The sequence below is a fragment of the Blennius ocellaris genome (genome assembly GCF_963422515.1).
Source record: "Blennius ocellaris genome assembly, chromosome: 11".
Taxonomy (NCBI): Eukaryota; Metazoa; Chordata; class Actinopteri; order Blenniiformes; family Blenniidae; genus Blennius; species Blennius ocellaris.
Genome location: NC_137660.1, coordinates 21,543,675 through 21,570,115, shown reverse-complemented (window position 1 = coordinate 21,570,115; position 26,441 = coordinate 21,543,675). Strand labels below are relative to the sequence as shown.

At 39.9% G+C, this 26,441-nt stretch overlaps 2 protein-coding genes across 3 annotated transcripts; both read left to right on the top strand.

Annotated features, from left to right (window-relative positions):
* The first annotated feature begins 678 nt into the window (after nucleotides 1-678).
* Nucleotides 679-14,703, top strand: LOC308136117 (anoctamin-9). Its single transcript, XM_080504344.1, has 24 exons — nucleotides 679-984; nucleotides 1,688-1,762; nucleotides 1,860-1,982; nucleotides 3,009-3,145; nucleotides 3,467-3,516; nucleotides 3,611-3,669; nucleotides 4,445-4,524; nucleotides 5,792-5,926; nucleotides 6,007-6,100; nucleotides 6,185-6,245; nucleotides 7,460-7,542; nucleotides 7,659-7,763; nucleotides 8,197-8,361; nucleotides 8,440-8,476; nucleotides 9,472-9,583; nucleotides 10,837-10,894; nucleotides 11,026-11,123; nucleotides 11,217-11,413; nucleotides 11,508-11,660; nucleotides 11,740-11,887; nucleotides 11,970-12,086; nucleotides 12,877-12,967; nucleotides 13,156-13,268; nucleotides 14,170-14,703. Exons 1-24 carry the CDS (start codon nucleotides 922-924, stop codon nucleotides 14,183-14,185), a joined length of 2,370 nt encoding a protein of 789 aa, XP_080360470.1. The 5' UTR covers nucleotides 679-921; the 3' UTR covers nucleotides 14,186-14,703.
* A 2,120-nt stretch (nucleotides 14,704-16,823) lies between these two features.
* On the top strand, nucleotides 16,824-26,072 carry sigirr (single immunoglobulin and toll-interleukin 1 receptor (TIR) domain). Of its 2 annotated transcripts, none has more exons than XM_080504917.1 (10): nucleotides 16,824-17,035; nucleotides 18,614-18,892; nucleotides 19,174-19,381; nucleotides 20,031-20,158; nucleotides 20,885-21,025; nucleotides 21,222-21,365; nucleotides 22,048-22,150; nucleotides 22,277-22,427; nucleotides 22,834-23,011; nucleotides 24,953-26,072. In XM_080504917.1, exons 1-10 carry the CDS (start codon nucleotides 16,966-16,968, stop codon nucleotides 25,123-25,125), a joined length of 1,575 nt encoding a protein of 524 aa, XP_080361043.1. In that variant the 5' UTR covers nucleotides 16,824-16,965; the 3' UTR covers nucleotides 25,126-26,072. The 2 variants fall into 2 exon arrangements, with proteins under 2 accessions (XP_080361043.1, XP_080361042.1); XM_080504916.1 differs by having other exon boundaries at nucleotides 19,171-19,381.
* Nucleotides 26,073-26,441: the final 369 nt, after the last annotated feature.

Here is a 26,441-nt window from a genome sequence, read left to right as displayed (position 1 = left end):
ACTAGTGGGCATCCTTGTTGTTACTAGTAGTGCCAGTAAGATAAAACATAATCTACCGGTAGCACTAGTGGACATTTTGAACCATAACTGGTTGAATAAACTCAGCCATCTGTTCATTGAAGTAATTAAAGTAGTCATTGACCAAACAACTTTGAAATTCTTTCTTTTAAATTTTTTGTTAAGTATTAAATGGCCTCCACAAATGACAAATGCAGTCTTGAAAGCATTGTATAATAATGTATCCCAATTACAGAGGGTGATAAAACAAACAAACAAAAGATACTATTGTAGTAGTAAACACTGGTTGAAATAATAAAAAATAAAAAAATACTCATCGATGATGCAAAACAGATTTCTTTCGACAATAAAATGCAATGTCATGTAATAAATGCTCAAACGCCTTGCCAAAAAGGGTCCGTCAAGAACTTACGCTGTTCTGCAGCATGGTCCCTGAAGCCAGGTGTTCTGCTGCCACCTAGCGGCAGGTACACCGCACTACGCATTTCTGAGAAGGAGGCAACAGAAATATGTCATTCCATCGCACCTGACAGGTCCACCAGACACAGTCCCTGTTCGTCCGAGGCTGCTGTGCCTGACAGTGGACTCACTTCTTCTCTTTCCACCGCCACACAGCCGGACTGACTTGGAGGGAGAGAGAGAGAGAGAGAGAGAGAGAGAGAGAGAGAGAAAAAAGCTCGAGGAAAACAAACAAGCAAAAAAAAAAAAACATAAAAAAAAAAACAAATTCTGTGACTCTTGCAACAGGTGGAGTCGCTTCTACATACCACTGCGGGTGAAACAACACCACGATTGTTCCCCAGAGGAAATCCGGAAGTTGGCTTCTTGGTTTTGAAGAGCCCTCGAGCCGATTTACAGCCGTTCATGTCGGGAATCGGACCGAAAGCCCGCGGGAGCCGGTGAATGGTGTCTGGAGGGGGTTTTCTGCGTCGAGCTGGCTCGACCATGGCCGGCCACAGGAGGCAGGTAGGGGGGGATCCGATTCATAAATATTAATGCTGCTCTCACTGTATCGATACCCACTTCCACGATGGTTTTTTTTTGGTTTTTGTTATGTCGTCAAAAGCCTTGCGGTTGATCATGCCTGTCAGTCCCGCACTTGTCACCGCACCGCCGCCGGAAACCCGCAGATCCACAACAAACCAAAGCACGACTCCGCATTAATGACATGATCGCGGTTTGAATGGGATGCGTTGCGTGTTGGCTCTCTTGTGGTCACAGCGCTCATTCACACTGTGCGTTCGGACCTGCCACACCTTCACTGCCGGCATGTAACGCAAATTGCTTCTGGCCGTGCTGTGGATTTGCCACACTGCTGAGATTATGTTAACATGCCATGCGGTTCAGTCAGGTGAGATTAACCCTCAGCAGTCAGTGGGTGAGTCAGAATGACCTCAGTTTCTTTTTTTAAGCTCAGAGGTATTCACTGACACACCTGCGTGTTATAGTTGGACGGGATTCTTTCGTGGATAGTGACCTTTCTCCTGATTTCCACGTTCATACCCTCATATCAGTGGGCCTATCCCTGGAAGACAATCATCTCAAGCAGTAAAATCATTATCCCCTTTATGTGATTTCGAATGTCTGTATGCCATGTCTTAATGATGTGTACATCAACTGCAGTTGTGTGCATGACCTCTCTTGTTGACGTGTTGTGACCATTTTGCAGCCCAGCATTGAGCTCCTAGAATTCATGGGAGTGGTGAGGGAGAATGGCAACGAACAGTCCTCACTCCCGCCTGTGGTACGATCACTGAAAAAGCCTTCTTTATGTGCACGCTCGCCACTTGCCACTGTCTGAATACACAACTTAAGAGCGAAACGTTTCCGTCACTTCACAGCACACGCCACTTTCTTATGACTATGTCCTGGTTGCCAAAACAATTGATGACCGGGAAAGATCAGCGTTCAAGAAACAAGTTGAATACATCGATGAGTTGAAGAAGAAGAACTTCAAAGTCACAGTAAGTCTAACCCTAACCCTCCTGACTCTCATTGGTCCTGTCTTTGTGTTCAGATGTCAGATTATAACAAGAGTCCATCTTAAATTTGGTGTGAGAGCAAATGTACCATGAAGTGGATTTAATTTGACTTAACTGTTATACCACTCTAATCACACTTTACACCATACCATCACATTCACCCATTCACTCACACACCAATGGCGTCAGCTGCCATCCAAGGTGCTCGCACGCCATCCGGACCACCTTGGTGTTCAGTGTCCTCCCAAGGACACTTTGACACACTGATATCTGGATTGAATATCGAATGACCAACTTTAGACCTGGAAGACAACCCGCTCTTGCAAACTGACCCGCAGCCATTGAGCACTAGGCTCATAATGTGAAATTTGTGCATGTTTATTTATCTTTTCCTTAAAAAAAGAAAAGAAAGAAATGTTATCTTAACAACAGTGAACTATTTTGGTCTTGTTTCTCATCTTTGAAGCAGTTTTAAACTACTAAATAGCTACAACAACACAGGAGAAGCATATAAAGCAATGTAATGAAGTATGTCCACGCTAATATGAGTGTCCAATTAACCTTTTTTTATGAAGAGAAAGAATATACTTAGCCAACATAAGCAAGATGATTAGAAAAATAACGAAACATAAATTGGACATTTGAAAAGTATTATTTTTGTCTTTATAGTTGAAATATCAAAGCGAGATGGGCATCATTGGCAGCCTTCATTTTCTTTGTCCTTTGGGTGGCCTTCCCACGTTTAAGTCAGAATCCATTGTGCCCACGCTGAAAATTATTTGGATCCTTTTAAATCTCATTGCGCTTCAACGTGAGAGCGACATGTCCAATATGCCAGTTTTCATGGCTTCAGATTCTCCTCAAAATTTGTTACTTTCATTTTGATGATCTTCCTAGCGAAAATCGTCAAGACCCAACTAATACAATGCAAACCAAACTAGCCTGCATGGTTTCACACTGTGGTTCAAAGATGACACGCTTCATCATTTGTTTTGTTGTTCCTCCTAGAAAATCATCGATGACGATCTTGTCTTCTATGGGATCCAAGCACCCAAAGAAATATTTGAGAAGTACAGGTATCTTCTCAAAGTGTCTGATGCCTGCAATTGGAGCTCCGATCAGAACATTGTACCTCTCAGTACGAGGTAAGCTACGTCTGTATGTCCCCGCAGCTATTTTTGGCACCTAATGACTGCTTTTTTTTTTCTTTTTTTTTTTAAAGCAGTCATTATTGTCTTGTGCAACAGATTAAATCATCAAAACAGATTCATTGTTTATATTTGTAGATCAACATTTTCCCTCCAATATGTATTGATGCAGATTAGATCTTGTGATTAATATCTCAAGGTGATGCTGATTTTGAAAGATTGATTGAAAAAAAAAAACCCACAACTGAATGAATAACATTTGATTATTGACGTTTTCTGCGAGATTTATTCTGAACTTGGATATTGATCTTGTTTCAGGATTAGGATTGTCCACTTCATCATAAACCACACTTACACTCGAAACGGAGGTGAGCGACTTATAGAAAACACTGTGTTGAAGACTTCAATTTAACTGTGAACTTCAGGTTCTATGTCATTTCTTTTATCTGGTCACTGTTACAGAGAACCTGCGGGATCTGATGAAGGCGAACGTCTTTGAAGCAAGGTTCTGTTTACATGAGGTAAAACCCCTAAATTACAATGTAAATACTGCCGTGTTCCTGCCTGTTTGATGTAATCACAACATTTTGCTTGATTATAATGTAGGTTTTTAACAAATCACAGCTTTTTTGTCAAGTTTTACTTTCATAATCATACAAATCAACAGCTATAAAATTACCAATTTAATCACATCAGTCAATTTAATGAGACATAGTCAATCACAAATCAGACTCAATATTTACTGTTGTTTTTAATTCTTACCGACCCTACAGATAGGGGCACTGTTACTATGTGATGAGTTTCAGCTTTTTTGCACGGGAACCTCACAGTTTGCTTGTTCTCAAATGCCTTCACAATTACAAAGTGAAACCTGGCAGTAGCCTCCCAAAACAATGCATGCGTGAATGCCAAGAAGCTATTTGTTCACAGACACTCAGTGCGAGTCACATTAATACGATGAATCATCCAGGGCAGGGAGTAAGTGGGCTTGTATGTGGGCTTACACTGATACATATGTGAACATGTGAGCAAATGTATTTCTCTGTTTTCCTCACAAACGAGTAAAATCTCAATTCCCCACAAGCCTGACGTTATAAAATGAGGTGGTATCCCCTTACAAGTTACAAATGAATCAGCTGAATCTCTTTTAAAATGTCAGTAGATTGTTATATTTATTTATTTATTCATTTTTACACGGTACTCTTTTGAACCCTGCATAACTGTGTTAACCAGCCTACACAAAGCGACTCTTCATGTTGCAGATTCTCTTTGATTTTTGTGTGCTTCTGTTTCCAGAAAAGAAAACAGAGGGAGCTGAAGGAGAACTGGGCACGGTGGACAGCCTGTCTCCAAGGGCAACCCATAACTGCCGTCAGGTTTGGACCACAACAGCCTTTTTTTATTACTCTGCTTTCCATACAGATTTGCAGTTATGGCAGTTTTTTTTTTTTTTTTTTTTTCAGAAAATGAAACGATAGCAAATGTGTCGCCTACACGTTGCATTTCTAATGCCTGCATCCATTATAGTGCGAAGCTCTTGAAGCAGGCAAGAGTTCAAGTGTCTCTGTATCTGGGAAGCTTGTGTGCTGTGGATGTAAAGCAAACATGTATCATTCTTTTAGCTTTCCAGGACAAAGGCAACAATGCTTTAATGCACGCTTGTTTTTATAGACTCCTTGCAATGCCAAGGATATCATTTGACACGTAAAAGCTTGAGTCGATTTGACAAAGTAATGGGAGAAGATACTTAAGTACTTGTTGCTGTGTAACTGTTGTGCAGTTATTTGAAGTACTATATATCCTGAAACCATGCAAATAAAAGCATGACTCTGTGCAACCTCTTCAGAACATACAAGTTTGTCTTCTGCTTTTGTATGTTCATGAGAGTTCATGTGTCCATCAGGTTTGGTTTCATTTCAATTGAGGAGCAAATTGTAAATCAGGGAGGGTGTTTGCCGCTTCTTTTCTCAGAGCATAAAGGAATACATGTTGAGAGCCACCACTCTAGAGTTGTTTGTACGTGATACTGTACATATTTACGACCGACCAATATGGCTGCCCAATGTATCGCAGATGTGTTGTTTTAATCATACAAGATAATATACATATCGTGAAAGACTAACTTAACTGCCATCAATTATGTTTCCATGCACTGTGTATTGATGATGTGCTAATTCAAAATGGCTGACTTTGAAATATAAATGTAAAGTACAATTCCTTTGCAAAAACTGTTCAATCAACTTATTGGCAGGGAAAACAAGAAACAACAATCCTGCTGACTACAAGGCATGGAAAACAAACACAACCCAGTCACAACTGTTGCGAAATTAATGGCAAGAGAAGGAGCACTGAGCTGTTACCTTCATCTACTTAAGTGTGCATTGCAAAACTTTATCATTTGCGCAAAACAACATTGTTACATATTACACCTGATGTTGTGCATTCCTGCCAGATAATGAAGAGTCCTATGCGTGAGAATAATTCATGTTGAGGTGAATACATGTTTCAGGGTCAGATGGTAGAGAGTGTTAAAGTGAGGGTTAGGAAAGTGGAGGCTATGGCTGAGTTAAGAATAAATCAGCAGTAAATTAATAGAAATGTAATATGAACGTATATGTGTGATTGTATGTGTTGTCGTGTCAGGAATTACTTTGGCGAGAAGGTGGCCTTGTACTATCTGTGGTTGGGCTGGTACACGTATCTCCTCATCCCGCCTGCGTTCATTGGGATCATCGTCTTCCTCTACGGCCTCAGCTTCTTCAGCACTTCGCCCCTCATGTAAGTATGTCCACCACCAGTGTGACTGAAGCACATTTCACCTGTAACAACCGACCCCCCCCCCCCCTTGTCTTTTTCAGAAAGGAGGTATGTGAGGCAGACACAGTCATGTGTCCACTTTGTGACCACGGCTGCAAAGTGTGGCATCTCTCGGACATCTGCACATACGCCAAGGTACACGAGTACATTTACTGTTACAACGCTGAATGGGATTATTGACTGTCGGTGCTCACAGCGCAGCTCTTTCTTTAACCGCAGGTGAGCCTGCTGTTCGATAATAATGGCACAGTGCTTTTTGCGATGTTCATGGCAGTGTGGGGTGAGTTTTTCTACACTCACATTTCCTATTTCATTAAAAAAAAACAAAAAAACCCACTTCACTTACTTTACAAAAAGACATAATAACTAGAACTGCCTACACAGGAAATGTTGAGGAAACAAATCTTTATTCTGCCCAAGCACCGCTTGTTTGATCTCAATGTAATTTTTCTTTTGATCAGTGAGACTCGCTCTGCCAACGATATGCCACATCACTGACAAAACCTACACCTCCTGGCTACTTGCATCTTAATCAGCCCCCAGCCATCTGGCCGTGGGGGTGGTCAAACAGTTCTCTCGATAAGAGAACATGAATGAGTTTCCACTGCTTTATTCAGCTTTTCGACTTTGATTCTTCAGTTGTTTCTGTGAACGTTTGAACGCTGCTCCCAAACCGGCTCTCGTCTGCAACTTCCACTGTTTGTTGAAAATAAGGATATAAGCAGTGACCTTTTTTTACTTCAGCAAAGTGACGAATCAACACAGTTTCTGGACAGTTCACAGCAATAACCACCGTGAAAACATGAGAAACAGACAGGAAATGAGTCAGGGAGGGGTGAGGTGCAGAAAGTGAAAGCGTGAAGTGTGGGAAAGTGGACAATTTTAATTGTAGGACAGAGTGTCTCCAGCTGAACATGAGTCCCTGTTAAAAAAAAAAAAAAAAAATTAAATACCCAAAACAAAGGAAAGTATCATAATTTCGAATCATTATTAACAAGTGCAACTATGTCGCAGTGCAGGTTGGTACTGAGTCAGCGGATCATACGTCTGGGGCTCGGACAGCAGTCACGATTACTAAGAACAGTGGGTCAGCGGGCAAAGATTGGTGCTTATTGTCCTGCTAATAATCTTTTCTAAACTTCAAGAACAGAAATGAGAGTGGCTTCCAGTTATATTAGAAGACGGAGTGATGGCAGTGATAAATGTCCAATTTTTTAGTGGTTAACGTGAAGTGAAAACCCAAGTTTTGCATGCATCCGTTGTCAATGCATCATTTCTAATAGAAGCTTAAGAGAGCCAGTCTGTTGCACAACTTGGAGGTCAGTTTCCACAGTTGCACCGTGCAAATACTGCAATTTTTTTTATCAATAAGTAAATAATTATTTACAATAAACATAAAAGAACTTGTTCGTACATTAATATTCCATTCTGCACAGGGCAACAGTTCATCACAGGGCAAATGCGGAGAGACAGAAATGTGTGTTTTTTTTACAGCAACATTGTTTTTGGAGTTCTGGAAAAGACATCGGGCCTCCTTTGTGTGTGAATGGAAAGTGTCTGATTGGTGTGAGGAGGAGGTAAGATCAGTTTTATGCATTATGTCCTATTCTATGGATACAATGGCTCTGATCTTTGAATTTGAAGGCTGAGTTTAACACCCCCCCCCTTTTTTTTTTTTTACATCTAATCACAGGAGGAACTGATTCTGGAAATTGTGACCAATGCCAACTGTCAGCCAAAACCTTTCAAGCACTCCTATCTGCGCAGCACCCTGGTATTGATCTGTGTCACATTTATGGTAGGGAACCTTGTGTTATTCCTCTGTTTATTCATATTGGTATCCAGGGTTGTTTTTACTTTATTGATCCAGCTGGAGCTTCATTATAGGTGTTGCAGATATGATTGTAACAAAGAAAGAAATATACTTCAAGGAGTACATTTTCTAGGATCAGTGTGCTCCACTCTGTTAACTGTAGTAACATTAGGATTCAGTTGTTCTTGTTTTAATGGAGGCTCACACCATCAAATTAACATTAATAGGCCTGTGAGCAGGAGGCACCTTAACCTGGAGTTCAGGCCTGGAGCTCACTACGATCACTGCTGGGCAACTTTCACCGCAAAAAGTTTTTCATTAGTTAGTTAAATGTATAAAATGCATGATCAATTAGTAAACAACATGTTTGAAGGCAGAAGTGCGGTGACTTCAGTGAGTGTGTTTGTTTTCTCTGCAGATAATGGTGATCATCGGCCTGACGCACGCCTTGGTGGTGTTCAGGGTGATCGCCGCAGGGTTTTTGGCGAAGGAATCAGGGGACTTTCTGAGCAGCCACTCCAACAGCGGCGCAATGATGTTGGGAGCTGTCCTCCATTACATCATCATCACGGTCATGTCGCGGGTACGCTGGGGTCTCAAAGTGTGTCTCTACAGTTTATTTTTTAATCCTCTTACCGTGGTCATGTCCTTGTTTCTGCAGGTCAACCGGATTGTAGCCATGAAGCTTTGTGAAATAGGTATGTTTGATGTATCTTGCCCTAGTATTTCCTGTTTTCTTATTCAGGTGCAACTAAAAAAATGTAATACAGTTGGAAAGACAACTGTTTAACAATTGTAAAACCGGGAAACACACCTGATGTTGTGAATTTCACTGATATTTTCTTTAGTTTAGATTTTCATGAGTGATAAGCTAAAACGATCAGGCATGAACCAAAAAAGGCTTGAGAATATCACAATGCATGAGTGTGGAGTGGAAGTTTTAGTTTGGGGATTTTATTGTTTTTACTGGGCAAAATGTACTTTTCCACTGTTTTCAAAAAAAATTTTTTAGATACCCCTGTAGTGCAATGAGTTAATGAAATTCAAGTTATTGTAAGTCTCAGGCATGTAACTTGAACAGGACTGAGGCTTTAAAGCATGCAGTCAGACAGAAAGTTGAAACGGAGAGATAACAAAGAGATAACAGAGGAGCGACACACAGACATGTCCTCTGCAAATACCAGCAGGCTATTTAGAGAATTTGTGTAAAAAAAAAAGAAAATTCACAGCAAGTTCTTCGCAAACAGGCTCTTTGCATGCGTTCTGCTGTGACTGCAAGGTGGCAAACATTTTGTAAGATATACAACTCATAAGGAACCACACAATAAAGCACTGAAACAAAGCTGCCACAAACGATTTTGTCCCTCCGAAGCCTTGATAGTCACGCACGACAATGAAAGTTGTTCTCGTGTGGACCAAAGTGTTACTGGAGGACATTGGAACTAGGACATCGTATATGAGCAGCTGTAAAGATTCGTCAGGTGATATTCTGAGCCTCAATGAAGGCGATGCCTGACAGGTTGCACACGTTTCTCGTCGTTGGACTTTGTCTGAAAACTGCAGAAGAGCAGCAGTTAATGTGAATAACCCGATAACAAATAAAACAACCTTATCAAATTAAGTTTGGAATCATTGCTTATGTCCTCTGAATCCTCTCACTGCACTGCACTGATATCTACTCTGTCTTCAACAGAGGAAACAAGGTCGTTTGCCGCTACAGAGAAGAGTTTCACAGTCAAGATGTTCACCTTCCAGTTCTTCACGTATTTCTCCTCGCTCTTCTATGTGGCCTTTTTCCTTGGCAGGTGAGAAGAATTGTGGAAAAGCTCAATATAAAATATTCATTGGAGTGTCTTATAAAATGAGCTGTCTCGTTAAGCCCCTATCTCACTGGGCTGCAACAAATTATGAACAGAATGTTTCTAGGTATCTCAGGACAATTGCAATGGTTGTCAGATTCCTTTTGGGACCTGCAGGCCCTCGCAAAGTGTACCTCAACATTTAAACAGTCTACTTCACTTACTGTTTCTCATAAAATAGATTCATAGTCACTGTAGATATCTCAAAGCATTCTCAATTTAGTTTCTGCAAAGTGGGAGCACTTTAAAGTCCCATATCAGGAAAATTCACTTTATAATGGTATACTAACAGTAATATGTGCCTACATAGCCTGTGCTTGAGGGCCCCAGAAGTGAATAAAGTCTATCATCTCCCTCTCTTGCTTGCTTCACCTTTTCACGAATACAGGCAATTCAGAGATTTTCCCCTCATGATGTCATGCAGGGAAATAAACAGTCACTCTCGTAGTGTACACTCACTTTGACTCAACCTCGGTTAGATAAAAACGTACAAACATTACTTATATACTGAATAAATTCTGTAGCGTATGAAAATGTGGAACTATTACCCTTACAGTGAGCATTAGCTCGCATTAGCTACTTGGTAGTAATTGTAACAACCCATACGACCAACCAAGTAACATATTCAGACAATGTCACCATCTTCAGGAGTCTCTCCTTCTGGGTCAGATTCTGGATTCAAACTGGTATGGTTGAATAACAGTGTTTTTACAAGCCTTCGTGATAGATCCACCGAAAACATTGGTGCATTTACCAGGAAGCTACATCTTCACCAGGGTTCCCAGATCTGACTCACTGCCTCCAGACATAATGCAACATAAAATGTACCCACCTCAATAAAACCAGCCCAAATCTATACCTCTGTAGAAACTGTAGAAAGGCCCTTTGTTTATATCATTGTGAATTCACTATTGTTTGGCATAATTGTCACACGAGTCTTTCTGAGTTGGTTGTTGTGAAACAATTTTTTGATTTTTATCTGCGAGTCTTGTGTGAAAGTCGAAAGAGAGTGCAGGGTTACATGCATGCAAACCCCAGGGCATCATTTCTGTAATGTTTGTGCAACTTAATCAAAGTATTAATTTAATGTGATTCCAAGAAAAAACACATTTTTCATAGTCCTTGAAGAGGTTTTGCAGCCCAGTGAGACTTTATCTTGATTTCTTAATAATGGCTTGATTTTGTAACACTCCTGACAGGATAAATGGCCATCCGGGTGAATACGTACGGATTGCAGGAAAATGGAGGCTAGAGGAAGTGAGCAAATATGGATTTATAACCTAAATTTCACAACTAAATGAATGATTTTAGAACAAATGTACGTAGACATGAAGTTTGAGACCTAAAGCCCCTGACACTATTCAAAACCTTTACTGTGATTTGTGTAGTGTCATCCCAGCGGCTGCCTCACAGACCTTTTCATCCAAATGACGATCATAATGGTGCTAAAGCAGACCATCAGCAATGTCTTTGAGTTCACCGGCCCGTGAGTATCTAGTCACCATGCAGACATCAGAATCGACTTTTCCAGCTGCGTGTCTGGGTTGATTGATCCGAAGCGGTTTCTTCTTTGCAACAGGTGGTTCTGCAGATTCTGGAAGAGAAGGCGAATCCAGAAGCTGCAGAGGAAGTGTGCCCACTGCTATCTGAAAGATGAAGCAGAGGCCAAAGAAGGCACAGAACTGTGTGACAACTGCAAGCTTCGAAACTGGCACAGTAACTACCGTCTAAATGATGTGGATTCGTTCAGCCTCTTTCATGAGTTTCTGGAGATGGGTACGTACAAAGTTTTAACAGCAACACATCAGATACTATACTGACAATGGACCGGCATTTGGACAACAACATTGTGTGTCATTATTTCTTTTAGTTATCCAGTTCAGCTTTACCACCATATTCGTGGCAGCCTTTCCCCTTGCCCCCTTGCTGGCTCTCATTAATAATGTCATTGAAATTCGCTTGGATGCCATTAAAATGGTCACTCTGGAGCGCAGAATTGTTCCCAAGAAAACCAACGACATTGGTGAGCTTTAACTGCGACAAAATCTTTGAATATTATGTAAATGGCATATTGTTTGATTGTCGCCGTTGCTTGTCGCTAGGTGTGTGGATCGATATACTGGAGGCCATTGGTGTCTTAGCCGTTATTGCTAATGGGCTGGTCATTGGCGTGTCCTCGGACTTCATCCCTCGACTGGTGTACCAATACCGCTACGGACACTGTGCTAATGGCACAGCAACAGATATTGAGTGAGAGGTCTTCTGTAAACTTCCCAGCTATAAACCTGCCATCTGTTGAAAGACGTGTACACAGACTGTTCTTCTGTTCTAGCTGCATGGTTGGGTACGTCAACAACAGTCTCTCAGTTGCACAGCTGGATGACAAGAGCAATGCGTTTTCCCCCAATCAGACAATCCCCATTGATGGTCTGAATGTCACCACTTGCAGGTTTGTTCCTTTTTTTAATGATATTTATTATGTCATGTTCTCCATTAGTACCTCTAGCAAGGATGGGCAATTTCTCTTCCAGAGGGTCCAAAAGACAAAAAAAAGACTTCTCTGGAAGTCCATGCCTTGCATTTCACTCAATTCTGCCTATGGTGTAATCAAAGTTTTCCGAGTGTATCTGATTATAATAATGATGGTTCAAACGATCTTCAACACAACGAAGAAGGGTAAAGATAGCCTAGAAATATTAAGTACATACACTTGAAAAATAAAACAACCATCTTCAAAATAAGGGAAAGCAGTGGTACGATATGCATCATGTACTCTGAATTTCATTTTATTCACACTCTCTTTTTGACCCCTCACGGGCCGGTCAGGGACGGCCAAACCACTGGCTGTGGCTGTTGCAATGACCTGGTGTGACCTGAGGCCACATTTGTGTCTATTCCTTTGTGATTTTTTGAAACAGTTTGTGTACTTCTGTTTCCAGACAACAGCATCACCTTTTCTCAGTCATGTATTTGTGCAAACACAAATCTGCAGACTATGATACAATACATTGATAATTGATCTTGAAACACCTGCAGAAGTTCCACTGTTATCCTGCTAGCATTGCACTTGAAAGTAAAGTTGTGCTGCTTTTAAATATAGTTGACAATTAATGAAGCTCGTCCTTACAATCACATGCTATGATATATATATATATATATATATATATATATATATATATATATATATATATATATATATATATGTATAACACCTGTTAAATGCCTCATCCTCTTCACAGCTACAAAGATTACAGGAACAAGGACTACAGTTTTAAGCCACAGTTCTGGCTGATTTTAGCCGTGCGCTTTGCTTTTGTCATCCTCTTTGAGGTGAGTACTATAATACCTTGATAACACAAAGACGCCACATTAACACACTCTCCTAAAACGCTTCATAACCTCACAGTGTGTTTCCATCTCGGTCCATTTTGAAACTCTGCATGTCAGGGTCAAGTTATGAAACTGTTAAACGGAGTAAAAACACATTATTTTCTAAACATGGTCCTCTCTGCTTGCAGCACGTCATTGTCATATGCAAATTCATTGCAGCCTGGTTTGTACCCAGCGCTCCCATGCAAGTGAAGAATGACAGACTGTTTGATAAACTCAACAGGCTGAAAGAGGAACTCAGGTGAGTCTCAAATACTTTGAGGTTGCACAGGCAGACGTGGTCGACTGTTTCAGAGGAGTCTCTTCAGCTTTTCTTAAATCACAAACACTTGGGTTGAATCATCAGATTTAGGGTCATACCATGATATTTGAGCAACATTTGAAAACTATAATTAATAACACATCTATTTGACATGTCGCAATATTTGAAAAGTGTTTCTTTTAGTCGTTCCTTCATCTTCCCCCTCACTGATTCCACATGGGATCATGGAGGCAGTAGGGAGGGACCCCCCCCCACCCCCAGACATCCCTATTTCCCCACCGAGTTTTCTGAAGCTTTGCTAGATTGACTCAGTGCAGAAAGATATCATGTCCCCAGTTGGAAGTGCCTGGTACACCTCCAGCAAAAAGGTGACCTTCATCATCAAAATCAAACTGCTCATACTGGCCCCTCTCAGTGCGGAGGAGTCTTTCTTGGATGGTTGAGCTCCTCATTCTAGCAGGAATTGAGACACACCACCTTGTGGAGAAAACAAATTTATGCCGCCTGTGTCCTCAATGTAATTCCTTTGGTCATGGTCCAAAGTTCTTCACCTGAGGTTAGGATGGGATTGTAGACCGAGAAGTGAACAGAGATCTTTGTTTTACAGACTCTTCAACACAGAAGTCTGTTTTACTGTAGTTGTCTGCCCCAAACCACAGCCCATCTCCTCAATAATAATAACCCGGAGATACTTGAACTCTTTAACCTTGCGTAGGATGTCTGACCGTGTTAATGGCCCCAGTGGATTCGCATTTGTCTGTGACTCATCTGGAATAAATAAAAAAAAATATGCAGAATATACTAAATAATCCTCTAATTAGACATGTTTAACTGAATCCTGCTCATTTAAATGATGTGTTGCTGTTGTTATTTCTTGCAGGTCATTTGAAGTGTGACAGCTTTCAGACACTTTAATGGGACACATTTTTTCCCTGAGAATATAAACCCAGTGTTGCCTTTGTGCGTTAACGTGTCGAGACGATCGCAGTGCTGGGTCGACTTCAAGGCCATTAATTATCACCCTGAAGTGCTCAGATGGAAAGCTGTAGCTCTGGTTCATTGATGGCAAGCAGAAGCTACTGAAAATGCCGACTTTCTGGATTCTCAACTCTAAAAGGAACTGTGAAGATGGAAGAAGGTTTCGGCACATAACAAGTGTACAGTGACAGATATTACTGACCACAGCTTTCATGAGATTATTCTTATTCTATATTAAGAATGCACCCATAGCTTGCTGTTGGATCTTTATGTTTGTGAGCTGTTTTTGAACGTCTTATTGAAAGCCTACAGATAATTTATACTGCTACCGCAAACAGTTTGCTGATTGTGTTATGACACTGCCTTATGATGTAAAACAAAAATATGCTGTGATGACTGTGGCTTTAATACAAACAGAATCTGTGTCTTTTTTCAATTCGACCCAAGAATGTTTTGCATTTTATTATTTTATATTATTCAATTAAAGAGGAAACATTTGACCTCATAAAACATCTTTTAAATGTAACTTTGTCCAAGAAAATGCCTCTTTTGACTTTTCTTAAATTTACTATGGCACAAATTGTCAATTAAAAAACGATTTGTGCCAGTTTTGCGAGCCATCTTTGTTAAAGTTGAGTATTTTACAAATACAGATGCACCTAAAAAAATTGAATACAATGCTTTCCTTGATTGAATCCAAAAATGTATCAATTCTAAGCTTATTATGCATGAACTGAAATATTTAAAGCCTTTTTTGTTTTGTTTTGTATCATGTAAGCTTAGAAAACAAGAAAATCAAAAATGTCTCAAAATATCAGAATATTTCATGAGGTCAGATATTTTGATGTTATTTTAATAGCGATCCATAGTTCAGACTAATAAAAATTAATAAAAGTCTTGGATGCTTTCAGATTTATGTCATAAATGTATTTAAAAAAACTGACCAATTAACTTTTCACAGCTATTTGAATTGGTTTTAACTCCAGCTGAAGATACATTACTGGTTTGTCTCATGAGTATTATAATTGGATTTAAAAAAAATGTAATAGTGTTTAATGAAACTTTTACATTTTGTAATAGTCTAAAACTCACACACCAAGTCACTTAAGGCTGCAATAAGCCTTTCTTGATTCAGATATCGATTAACAAACATATCTTTAATATGCATTTATCTTATAAAATGCATGTAAACCAAAAATGTAGTCAAAGTAATCTGGCGGAAATAATAGTTAATGGTAAAAAATTATGTATTTCAAGGCAACAACAGGTATGGCGTCCGTATCTGGGATCCTTTTCTTTTGCAGTTTATACAAAATAAATTCAAGCTTACAGATTTTATGTGCTGCTGTTTCCCATGCTATAATATCACTGCTCTTAAGTTTTAGCAACTGATACCTCAATATGTACAACGTTAATATACATATTTATTTGTATGAAATACTGTTGAGCACATTAATGAATAAACCAGAGCAAGCCATTTTAATGTTTCTTTTTTTGTTGTTTTGGATTTATGCACATGAAAAACACCTTGTAGTTATGTAGTTTCAAGTTCAATTATTGTATTTATTGTTCATGTGATTTATTTCAGGTATGGGGAGTTTTTAAACATTTTAAATTTGTTTTATTTCATTTTGCAGAATGCACATACAACAGGTTCATTCACAAAAAGACAAGGCGTGCTGCAGTGCCTTAAATAAATTAAGAGAAAAAAGTAAAAAGAGCCAACAGAAAATGGATGACATTAATTCTCACAGCACCGCGAGAGGTGGGAAATAACCAAATAAACATATTTGATCATTTCCACCCCAAATATCTGTAACTTGATTACTATAATTTATTTTCTCCCCCCTCCTGCTCTCTAAATTCGAGCACAAATACTTTTTTTTCCCACTTCTCAAAACTGTAAATAAAAGCTTTTTGTAATTGAACAAAATTGCAATTTACAAACTATGTTCCAGTAACATTGTTTTACATTTCCTGTTAATGAATAGACAATCATCCCACAATACATGACAACATATTTACATAGAATAACAAAAAGATAGAAAAGCAATAAGCGAGAATAAACAAATAGAATAGTTGACATAGTTTTACAGCATTCCTTTTCTCCATACATTTCAAAGAACAAGAATAGTGGCATAGTTCCTATTGAAAATGTGGGTTTGTTTTTAAATATCTATTTTGTGGATATAGAATGTTATGTGTTTTAATTGCCAAATCATAAATCGAATTCTTTTAACGGGTTGACCAAATAGCACATGTTCTTTTTTTATGGTCAGAACGATTGTGAAATTTGCAAAACAACCCCAAAAGTCTACTCATTTACTCATTTACAACAAAATTTACAACAAAATTTACAGTAAACAGATGCTCAGGAGTTTTCCTGTCTTTATAGTAAATATAGTAAATAAAGTAAATAAAAGCTGGTGCATGAAAACTTCCGGGAGTTTCACAGAAACGCAGGTGGAAGCCGGCGTGGAGACCACGTGACGGCGGGCCAACCAATCACCGCGTGGTATTCAGGTGTCTCCAGGTGCAGTGCAGGAAGCTCACTCTCCTCCGTCTCCTCCGCCGCTCTGATCGTAACGAAACAGTAACAAAGTAACAACAGGTGGTCTCGCCGTGATGTGAGGAAGCTGGACGTCTTTCCTCGGCTCGTTTCTCACGTGAGGAGGGAGAACGACGCACCGTGCGCCTCATGGCTCTGACTATAGCTGCTGTCATTCTGCTCTGCTGCGGGCTGCGGGACTCCACTTCCCTCACAGTCGGTAAAGATGTTTACAATTACACTTTATTTTCTCGGATATTTTTTTTTTTTAATTATTATTAATGAGTGTGTTTGTAGATGTTACATTCTTTTTTGTTATATTTGTCCAAAACTAGTCGGTCTGCGGTTTGCTGAGTGTGTGTGTAAATACAGGTCAGTGCACATGTGGTCACTGGGTCCAGTCCAGGGTCACTCTGTTACCAAACTTTATGGTTTTGTTTAATTTTTTATGTAACAGGGGAGGTTTATTAGACACTAAAGAAGAGTAGGTCACACAGAAACCAGAACGCACGTTTACATGTGTGACTTGTTGGGTTAGTTCATGGACTCTGTGAGTACATGCTCTGAATATGTTGAAGAACCGGTCGGGCTTTAATGGGGCATTTTCACATTAATTTGTTTGATGTGTTAATTTCTTCATTGAGGAAGGATCAGATGGATGCAAGTTGCTTCAATGGTGTCTGCTGCTCGGCATGGAATATTATGCGTCAGCAAAGCAGGCGTTTTGTGCAGGGTCTGTCAGCGTGAAAGAGTAAACAAGTTCACATTTAAGCACCATTAAACACCACACTCTTGGCCAAGAGATTCCCTGACGCCTGACACTGTGTGCACTGGTCACATCCACAGACTGGAGCCAAAGTGGCCTGTCAAACTGTATTGACGTCACTTCTCAGGATCTTGTGCAAATGATCATTTGTAAAACACAAATCTTAATTGATTCCATCTAGTTATATAAATTTTTTAAGGCTACAACCCTTTTCTTTCATATTTGCAGAATTAATGACTTATACATCAAATACAATGGGAAATGAAAACCGTTTATAACCTTTTATATTTTAAATTCACGTTTTTTTTTCCAACTTAAAATCAAATATTTAAAGTCTATTGATTCAAGCCACAAAAACAATAATAATAATTAAAAAAAAAAAATCCAAGCTCTGATGTGTTTCCTATGAATATGAGCCAGTTATCCCAATTGAAATGTTTTCAAAAAATGCTTCATGCGCTTTAGTGGATATGTTCAGAAAGTTAAACTCGTGATTGGAAATGTTTATGTATGTCGATGCACTTGAAAGTACTTTGCTTAGAACAATGACGCCTGTCTGGTGTGTACACATTAATGTTTAACTTCTTTACAATGAAATCCACTGTGTATATTTACATTGCATGTTTGAAACCACAGCATGTTTGTGTTTAGTGAACATTCAGACCAAGATGGGCTTTTAGATGACTGATTAGTTAATAATCAGGTTTGTAGAGAACCCAATCATTCTCCCCTGTGAAGCCGAAATAGTTTTGCTTTACTCTGTACTATTTTGAGATACTGCATTTTCGATTTATCTTTAATTATCATTGAACTTTTAACTTTTACTTTTACGAATGTAACTTTCACTGAACTTTTCCAATATACGTTTATATGTTGAGATGAACCAGAAGGAAGCGCAAAAAGAGCAATACATACTAAATGTGCACAGACGTCATGAGTTCGAATATCAGGACACGTATATAAATAGAAACCCTCGGATTGTTGCGTCCTTACTGTCAATAAATACTGAACGGAACTTTTCTGTGATTGTAGGTCAGGCTTGTGTGGATGAGAGCAGGTTTAAGGAGCAGGTGCTTTCATTGGGGAGGGAGCAGCTTCCATATAGACTGCAGTGTCCTCTGGGTCCCGCACTGCTGAACGGTCTCCCCCAAACCCAGCTGAGCTGGCAGAAAGACTGTCAGCCGCTCCACGATCAGCAGGGGAAGACCTTCCTGGAGTTCGCCACCCTCGGCTTAGAGGATCAGGGAAATTACACCTGCATTCAGGACGGTAACGGCACGTCGACATTCACCGTGCACCTTATAGTTAAAGGTAAGTGTTATGCGCACGTGTAAGTGCAGTTAAATCAAATCAAACCTGATACTGTAGTTGTGTGACTCAGATGGAAAGCTGTTATTTGTCTGAAATAAACTTGGGAGTCGGTGTTGGGAAGTTGAACGGCCAGTTGAGCGGACACACCTGCCAGCGGGCGTTTTGTTTCAGCGTGCCTCCTGACTGCAGTCTCGAAGTGTTCTTGGCAGTCCTCGTGAAGGCTTCTATTGTCTTCAGCTCCTGCATTGACCGCAGATAACAGTGGCATGTCTTCACAGCAGAAACTCAGTGCTCCAAAGCTCCAGAATTTAAACCAAAAGATGGCCTGACCAGACTCAGGAGCAATGTGGGGTCCGCCGTGACCCTGAACTGCACTGCCCTCCTCCACTGGGACCCGTCGGAGGAGCAATGCGACACCACGCTGCAGTGGAGCAAAGCTGGGCAAGCCCTCACCAACCACACGCTTTATCCGCTGAATACATCTTCATGGTGATTTGACGTATTAGTTTTCCATTCTTGAGTGTTACCTGATGAATGTCACTTCTTTACGCCAGCTGTTAAACTGTGTTTTGGGATATTGGATTGTATCAGGCAGTGCTACGCCCTACAGGAGGTGCTGCTGTAATTGTATTGCGAAGTCATTGAGTAAGAATAAACTGTAATTTAATCCCTTAAACTATTTTAGAAAATGCTCAGGGACTTTCTGTGACCTCAGTGAAAACTAATTTGAATTCCCTGACGTAAATGGCTTTTATTTTTTGAAAACCAAATAGCTGATCAAAATACTGCTTTGTTTTCCTGGATGTCTGCAGAAACCTTTGGGTTAACTTCCTCAAGTAAAAGCAAAAGTCACTCAGCTCACGTGGTTTGAGGCTGTTTCAGGACAGAAAGCATTACGGTCTGAATGAACCCAAAAAGTCGAATTACAGAAGTCTAACTTTTTGCCAAGTAGCACACAAGGCAGAGCAGCAAGGACTTTTTCTATACAGTGTTTGGAGAACAAATGTCACCTTCCTTTTGGAGATGATCAGAGTGAATTAAACCAAGTGTTAATGTCTTCAGGTTGAATTCATACTTGGATGTTGGGAAAATGTTATTTTTACCATTTGTAAATGGGGTCATTTTTTTGGGTTCTCAGGTCTCCTGGTGCAGGACAGCTGATGGTACAAAGTCTGCTGGTGGTCTCTCTCAGCGAGCTGGATGACTTTGGACTTTACCGCTGCTCAGTGAGGAACGTTTCCTCAGACTTCAGCATAGAGAACTCAGGTGAGACCATTCAGGTCAAATGATGGGTCCCTAAAGGTTTGTTACACATCTCTGAAGATTAAAGAATAAAGTGGTGAACTCAAACCAGAGAACATCGGGAGAAATACATGGGAAAGCAGTTGGCCTATATTTCATACAAGAGTCGGACAGCCATATTGTCTCAGCAGTCCTGTAGTTTTCCAAGTTGCACATGACTGAACACTGAGATGCAGAACTGAACAGCAGATGGCAGAAATGGACAGAAGGCATTGGACGTTCGCTACCTAGTTGCTTGTAAAATAGCCTTAACATGAAGTCCATGTGAAGCGGCATGCTGAAGGCTGCTGCCAAGGGAGTGACGGGCTTTTAGAAACTCTGTGGGAGAGAGAGCTTTTCAGATTGTGTTTGTTTAGTGTCATGAAATGTCAGACTACTCATCATGACTTATGTGAAAATGAGCTCATTATACTGAACATTGCCAGAACTCATTTGTTCAAGTCTAGATTTATTTATACCCGAATGAAAGTGCCATTTTTATATTTGCAGTTACAAAATTAAGGTCGAGTCTGCCAACGGACACGTTGCAGAATTTCTGCTTTTCAACTTATTACAGTGGGAGCAATTTAAAAATGCACAAACGTGTACATGTCATGCACAAACACACTTGTCCCGGAATTGTCGTGTTGCTCAATAGTTGTTGGTGTGATTGTATATTTATTTCTTTTTTTGCTCTGCGTATGCGTTCAGAAATCCCCAGCCATGCAGCTGCCGTGGTCGCTGCAGTGGTCCTCCTGCTCCTCCTGGGTGTGGCTGCTGTCGCCTACTCCAAGTGTCACCTGAACATCAAGCTGTGGTACAGGAACACCTATGGAGACTATGAGCTGAATGGTGAGCACTCTGCCGAGGTCTAAGGAAGTTCCTGTATGACTGTTGACTGTTCCGTCTTTGCCGCGTCACCAATTTCACCACACATAGATTTAAAAAACACAAAAAAAATTTTTTAGACGACTATACTATGTCTTCCATCTTTAGTTACTTATCTTTTTTTTACACCACCTGTATGTTTGTGGCTCTGCATCCTCAGATGGAAAACTCTACGACGCCTATATCTCCTATGTGAACAATGACTACGACCGCAAGTTTGTAAACTTTATTCTTAAACCTCACCTGGAAAATCAGAGCAGGTACAAGGTGCACCTCAATGACAACGACGTTCTTCCCGGTGCAGGTAAGATTACTCTCCACACTGCAGTGTGACTCTCTTATTCTTATATTTTTCTTATTCCAGCGCTCGGTTTTATAATACTGGCTTTTGTATTACTATGAAAAAAAAGTAATGATATTAAATGTATTTATCGTCTGAATGCTTCATTCATTTACCCTGAGGGGAAATACCACTTTAAAAACACTCACATTAATGTCATCAAGTAGTATTTCTGAGTATCTTTATGGTTTTATTTACTTGTGTCATTTTACTAGTACTTGTATACAATGTTCGCAATGTAATATGATTTGCTACTTTATTTCTCTTCCAGAGTTTAATTTATTCTTTCCAGGAGAAATCCTGCTTTATCCACAGCTGTTTATTATTTTGTATTTCTACTCCATTGTTTTTGTCAGGAATGGGCATTTTGTACAGGTTTCAAATTTGATTTGATTGCCCGCCATCGACAGTGCTATGAAATGCAGTTAAAATCTAACAAATGCTGTTAATACATTTTTTGAGAAATGTATCTAGGACCTAAACTTGAGATTTTTTTTTATCCTACAGTGCTTTTATTGTATTTGAGTACAATGCAGATAACGCAATAGTGGTGGATTTCTACACCAAAATATTCTTGCTAATCCACTCAACTTGAGTTCCAAATGTATTGATTATGCAGCAACAATATTGTCCGTTCTTTCTCCAGAACCTTCTGCAGACTTTCTCATGAACATGAGTCGCTCCCGTCGCCTCATCGTCTTGTTTTCTTATGCTTACCTTGAGCAGGACTGGTGCACTCAAAACTTTAGGTGAGACACACAAACACCGTCACATGCCACATTAAAAACTGTTGCGGCAATGTTACAACTAACCACTTGAGGTCAGTGTGACTCGCATCATGTGCGGCAACGTTTTCTGACAATGAGGATTTTTAGACAGGGCTTTCTGCACTTGTTGGAGTTGTGTCCGCGGCCGATCCTCATCATGTTGGACGGTCAGTCCAAGCGAATGACGGCCGACGTCAAGCATCTACTGGATGAGAACCAGCACCGTCTCACCATCCTCACCTGGAAGCACAACTCTGTGGTGAGATATGTCACAAAAATGGGATATTTCCTGTTTTTTTTTTTTACATTCTCACTTATGTGTTTTTTTTACTAATCCAAACATGGATCTTTTTTTTCAAACTAACTCAATCGATTCATAACATATACAGCATTTGATGTTGATTTAAACTTCCGTTCATTTCTCAATATTTTGTTGAACTAGATTAACCTAAAATGTGTGTTTTTCTTGTAAGATGTCAATTCAAACTTTAATTATAATTTTGATGCCTGTATGTATGTACACATATTTTTTTTCTCCTCAAATTGAGCACAGCTAACTTTAAACATGAGGAGCAACATTAAAACTACTCCAGACAAAAATCTGCTTGTGAAATAATAATACATGTAGAAGGCTTCCTCTTATGTCCACACGCGTGTGTCCACAGACTCAATCCTCCGTCTTCTGGAAGGAGCTTTCTTTAGCGATGCCGCGCAGACTTGTCTTCCACAGTGAGTCTGCAGGCGACCCTCAGACTGTGCTGCAGGACGACAAAGACCCCATGCTGACCCTTGACCCTGATTACCTGGACTGCCGCCCAGACTCCAACAATGCCGGAGACCTCGGTAAGAACAGCAGTTGCTTGATGAGCAATCCAGTCGTCATCTGCCGAACTCTTGGCCCATTTTCAATCCCTCACGTCACAATGACTGTGACACACTCCCAGGAGTTGTACAAGCGTCACTAAATTAAAGGTCACAGCAGAAGACGCCGACAAGCAGGCGACTGCTGTCAGTGTGATTATTTCCCGCAACTGAAAATGTTGCTGTATTTTCCTTGAAGAATACACACAGGTGGTAATGCGATGATTTCCAGCTTTTAAATCCTCACAACAAATCTGCTGTTTTTGAAAAAAAAAAATGGTGCTACAACCTGTTAAACCTCTCTGTCAAAACTGATTCTGGCTGTCTGTCAGTTCTTTCATTCATATTTAACGATCATCACACTTTAGTAATACAGTATGTTGATATACTGAGAAACAGTTTCGGTTAAAATTATCTCCAAGTGTACTAATATTTCTTCCCAAAATGGTTTAACTGGCTTACAGTCCCAGGTTGCATTATGAAGTCAATATGATTATTATTTTTGCGTTCTGCATAACAGTATTATATCCACAGCTTTTAGTTACTTTTCCCCATTTAGTTTCCTCTGTGGTAATTACATAGAGCCCTGTGTGCAGAGATTTCTCACTTTCCAACAGCAAACAGCTGTTTGTGGTGATAATTGTTTTAGGAGTGAAGTTTTATGTGGCGCAGCCTCTCCATTTATGTTTTCACATAAATTCTGAAAACTTTGATAATATATTAACATACTCATCTGAAATGCCATCGACAAATGAAAGTGAGACATAACTGTTTTTAAATATTTGACATTTAATGTCCAGACAAAGTCCTGTAGCTGTATGGTCTAGTTCTGACTGATCCAGATATGTCGATACTGATCAATATTTGGCCTTTCTCTCATGTTTTTTATAGATCAAAGGGGAAATTATAAAATATTACAGGCTGTGTACTCAAATGTGGTTTATCTTACTTGGTGTGTGACTTGTTTGACTTGGCAAACACTAATTCAACCCACAGTTAATCTTAAACGTTGCAAACTGGAACAGTATATAACAATATTAACAACGTGAGAGTCTGGCACTTTGCAATGAATGTACAAACTTCTAGTGGGAAAAGCTTGTTGTTGATCCCAGTGTTCAGTGTTTGCCTTGTCTGGTGTTTTCACGGTTCATATTTTCCCCAGTCTCCGTAATGCCTAATGTGCATTCTGTTGTGTTTCCCATTTTATTTTGAACACTGGTGTCATGGCTGTGAAGTTCACTCGTTTTGCCAGTCGCTTTTCACTGTGACGACCTCGTGTCCCACCCGAACCTACATTTACAATCCCAACTTTAAAGTACTGTGGGGTGTGTTTGTGTGTCCATTAGCTGATTGAGCTACCAGCTACTATTCCATCATGAAATAATTGTTTCCAGATTTACTCTCAAAACAGAATAGGATCCAGCCTGTGCTCAGTTTTTAGAAAACCTTCCTGTTGACTTCCTTGAAAAACTGTTATCTATAATTAATAATGCCTTGTATTTTAACTTAAGTCTACACCTGGATCCTCCTTCTTGGCACTGTCACATCTGATCACATCACAGTGACGATGAGAGTTGAAAGGCCCAGTTGAAACACCAGAACTGCCCCACATCATGTTAAGATGGTGCATTTGCAAGAATTTCCCCATTTGCCAGATATTGTTGTTTAAAAATAAAAAAACCTGAATAATGTTTCCACCACTTCTGTAGCCTCAAAATGTGATAAATTATGACAAACAATGAAATCGAGCAGGCAGGAGATCAAAAAAGTAATTTAATAAACTGTTGAAACAGAGCTGTCTTGTCACTGTCATAGATACATTTTTCACAAAGAATGTTAACTTGATTTCTTTGTTTCAGAGAAAAACAGACGAGATGAGATACTTGAATTGAAGAACTAATATTTCATGCTTGATATTTTCAGGTCTTCGGCTCCCTGTGTATAAAAGTCTGGCCTGTAAAGCTCCAGTTCTCCCTGCTGCATCCATCCCAGCAACTGAGCCCAGACCCTCCGACATCGACGTGTCAGACCTCGGATCACGCAACTATGGCGCTCGCTCCGACTTCTACTGCCTGGTCACAAGAGAAGACATGTAATCTAGTCTCCTCACTGCTGATCTCTGAACATGAACCTGACATGGAGTTCCTTTCTTTGTATGCTTCATGTAGCTGATTATGTTTTTCTGTACCTGTTGTTTTTCCAAAATCAAAGGGGTTTCTGTTACTTGGCAGAATTAGATTTTGATTTTCTTTGTGCGCATTTACTGCTATGTACAATGTTGTGTGAAAGATGTTGTGAAATAAGAAATGAAGAGAGCAGCTGTGTGTATATATAAACATTAACAAGCCACTCCCAAGTACACCTAGACATTCACAATGTCATCAACAGCTCTGCTGTTAAGTTTAGTTTTTAAGCTGTTTATTGTTGCCTGAATGGTCACTGAAAAATACAGACTCAAATCAACAAATGGTTAAATTTAAAACCTCTCGGTGGTTGTATGAAGTTAAACTGGATGTTTTAAAGGAAGAATTCATGGCAAAGCTGCTGTTTTGGATATTTGATTGTACTTAAAACATTGTGTGTATAAATGGGTGCATTTAAAAAATACATACAATGAAAAAAACTTTTTTTTCAGACTTAATTTCAAATAATGAAGCTTCTATATATTTGGAACTCGAAGTGTTGAATCATATTTGAAATATTTTTTAATCTCTTGATTGCAATTTAAAGTCACTTGAAACTTTTCAGTCCATAGGTTATGAGTGTATAAATAACCCGCCAGTCACCATTTCAATGATAAACTATTTGCTTTTACGTCCACTTGTATTTTTACAATGAACGTTCACAAGCAACATCTCTTTCCCCAGTCCCCAGCAGAGGGCAGAGTCTTGACAGATGAGATTAGACAAGAAGTTTTGCTGCTTCAGCACTTAATGTCCACAATGAAATGAACACTGACAGTTGGAAAAAGTAAAAAAAAAAGTTCAGTTCCTGTAGTGATTTTCTGCAGCCGTGCCAAATCTACAAGACTGATGTTTCTGTACAGGTGTGTGATCAATGAGTAACAAGGCCCTGCAAATAAAACCACTGGCCAGTTTGAAGAGACTGCTGATCTTTGTCCTTGTGGAGTTATCATCACCTGCAATGAAATGGGAGCCTAAATAAGGGCGCAGCAGGGAAGGTCAATGTGGTGGTGTATGTGTGGGTGTTGCCGAGCAGTGAGGCGCTGAGAGGAGAGCCGACACACCTGATGCCCATCAATGTGTAATTATGTCTCTCCTCCCTGACAGTAGCGGCTGGGAAGGCTTTAAAAAAAAGGAGGGGGGGTGGCCGGAGCCTGGATAGGCAACATCAACTTGTTGTGGTTAAAATAAAGAACTGAAAAACAGACGCTGACTCTGCATCAGTGTAA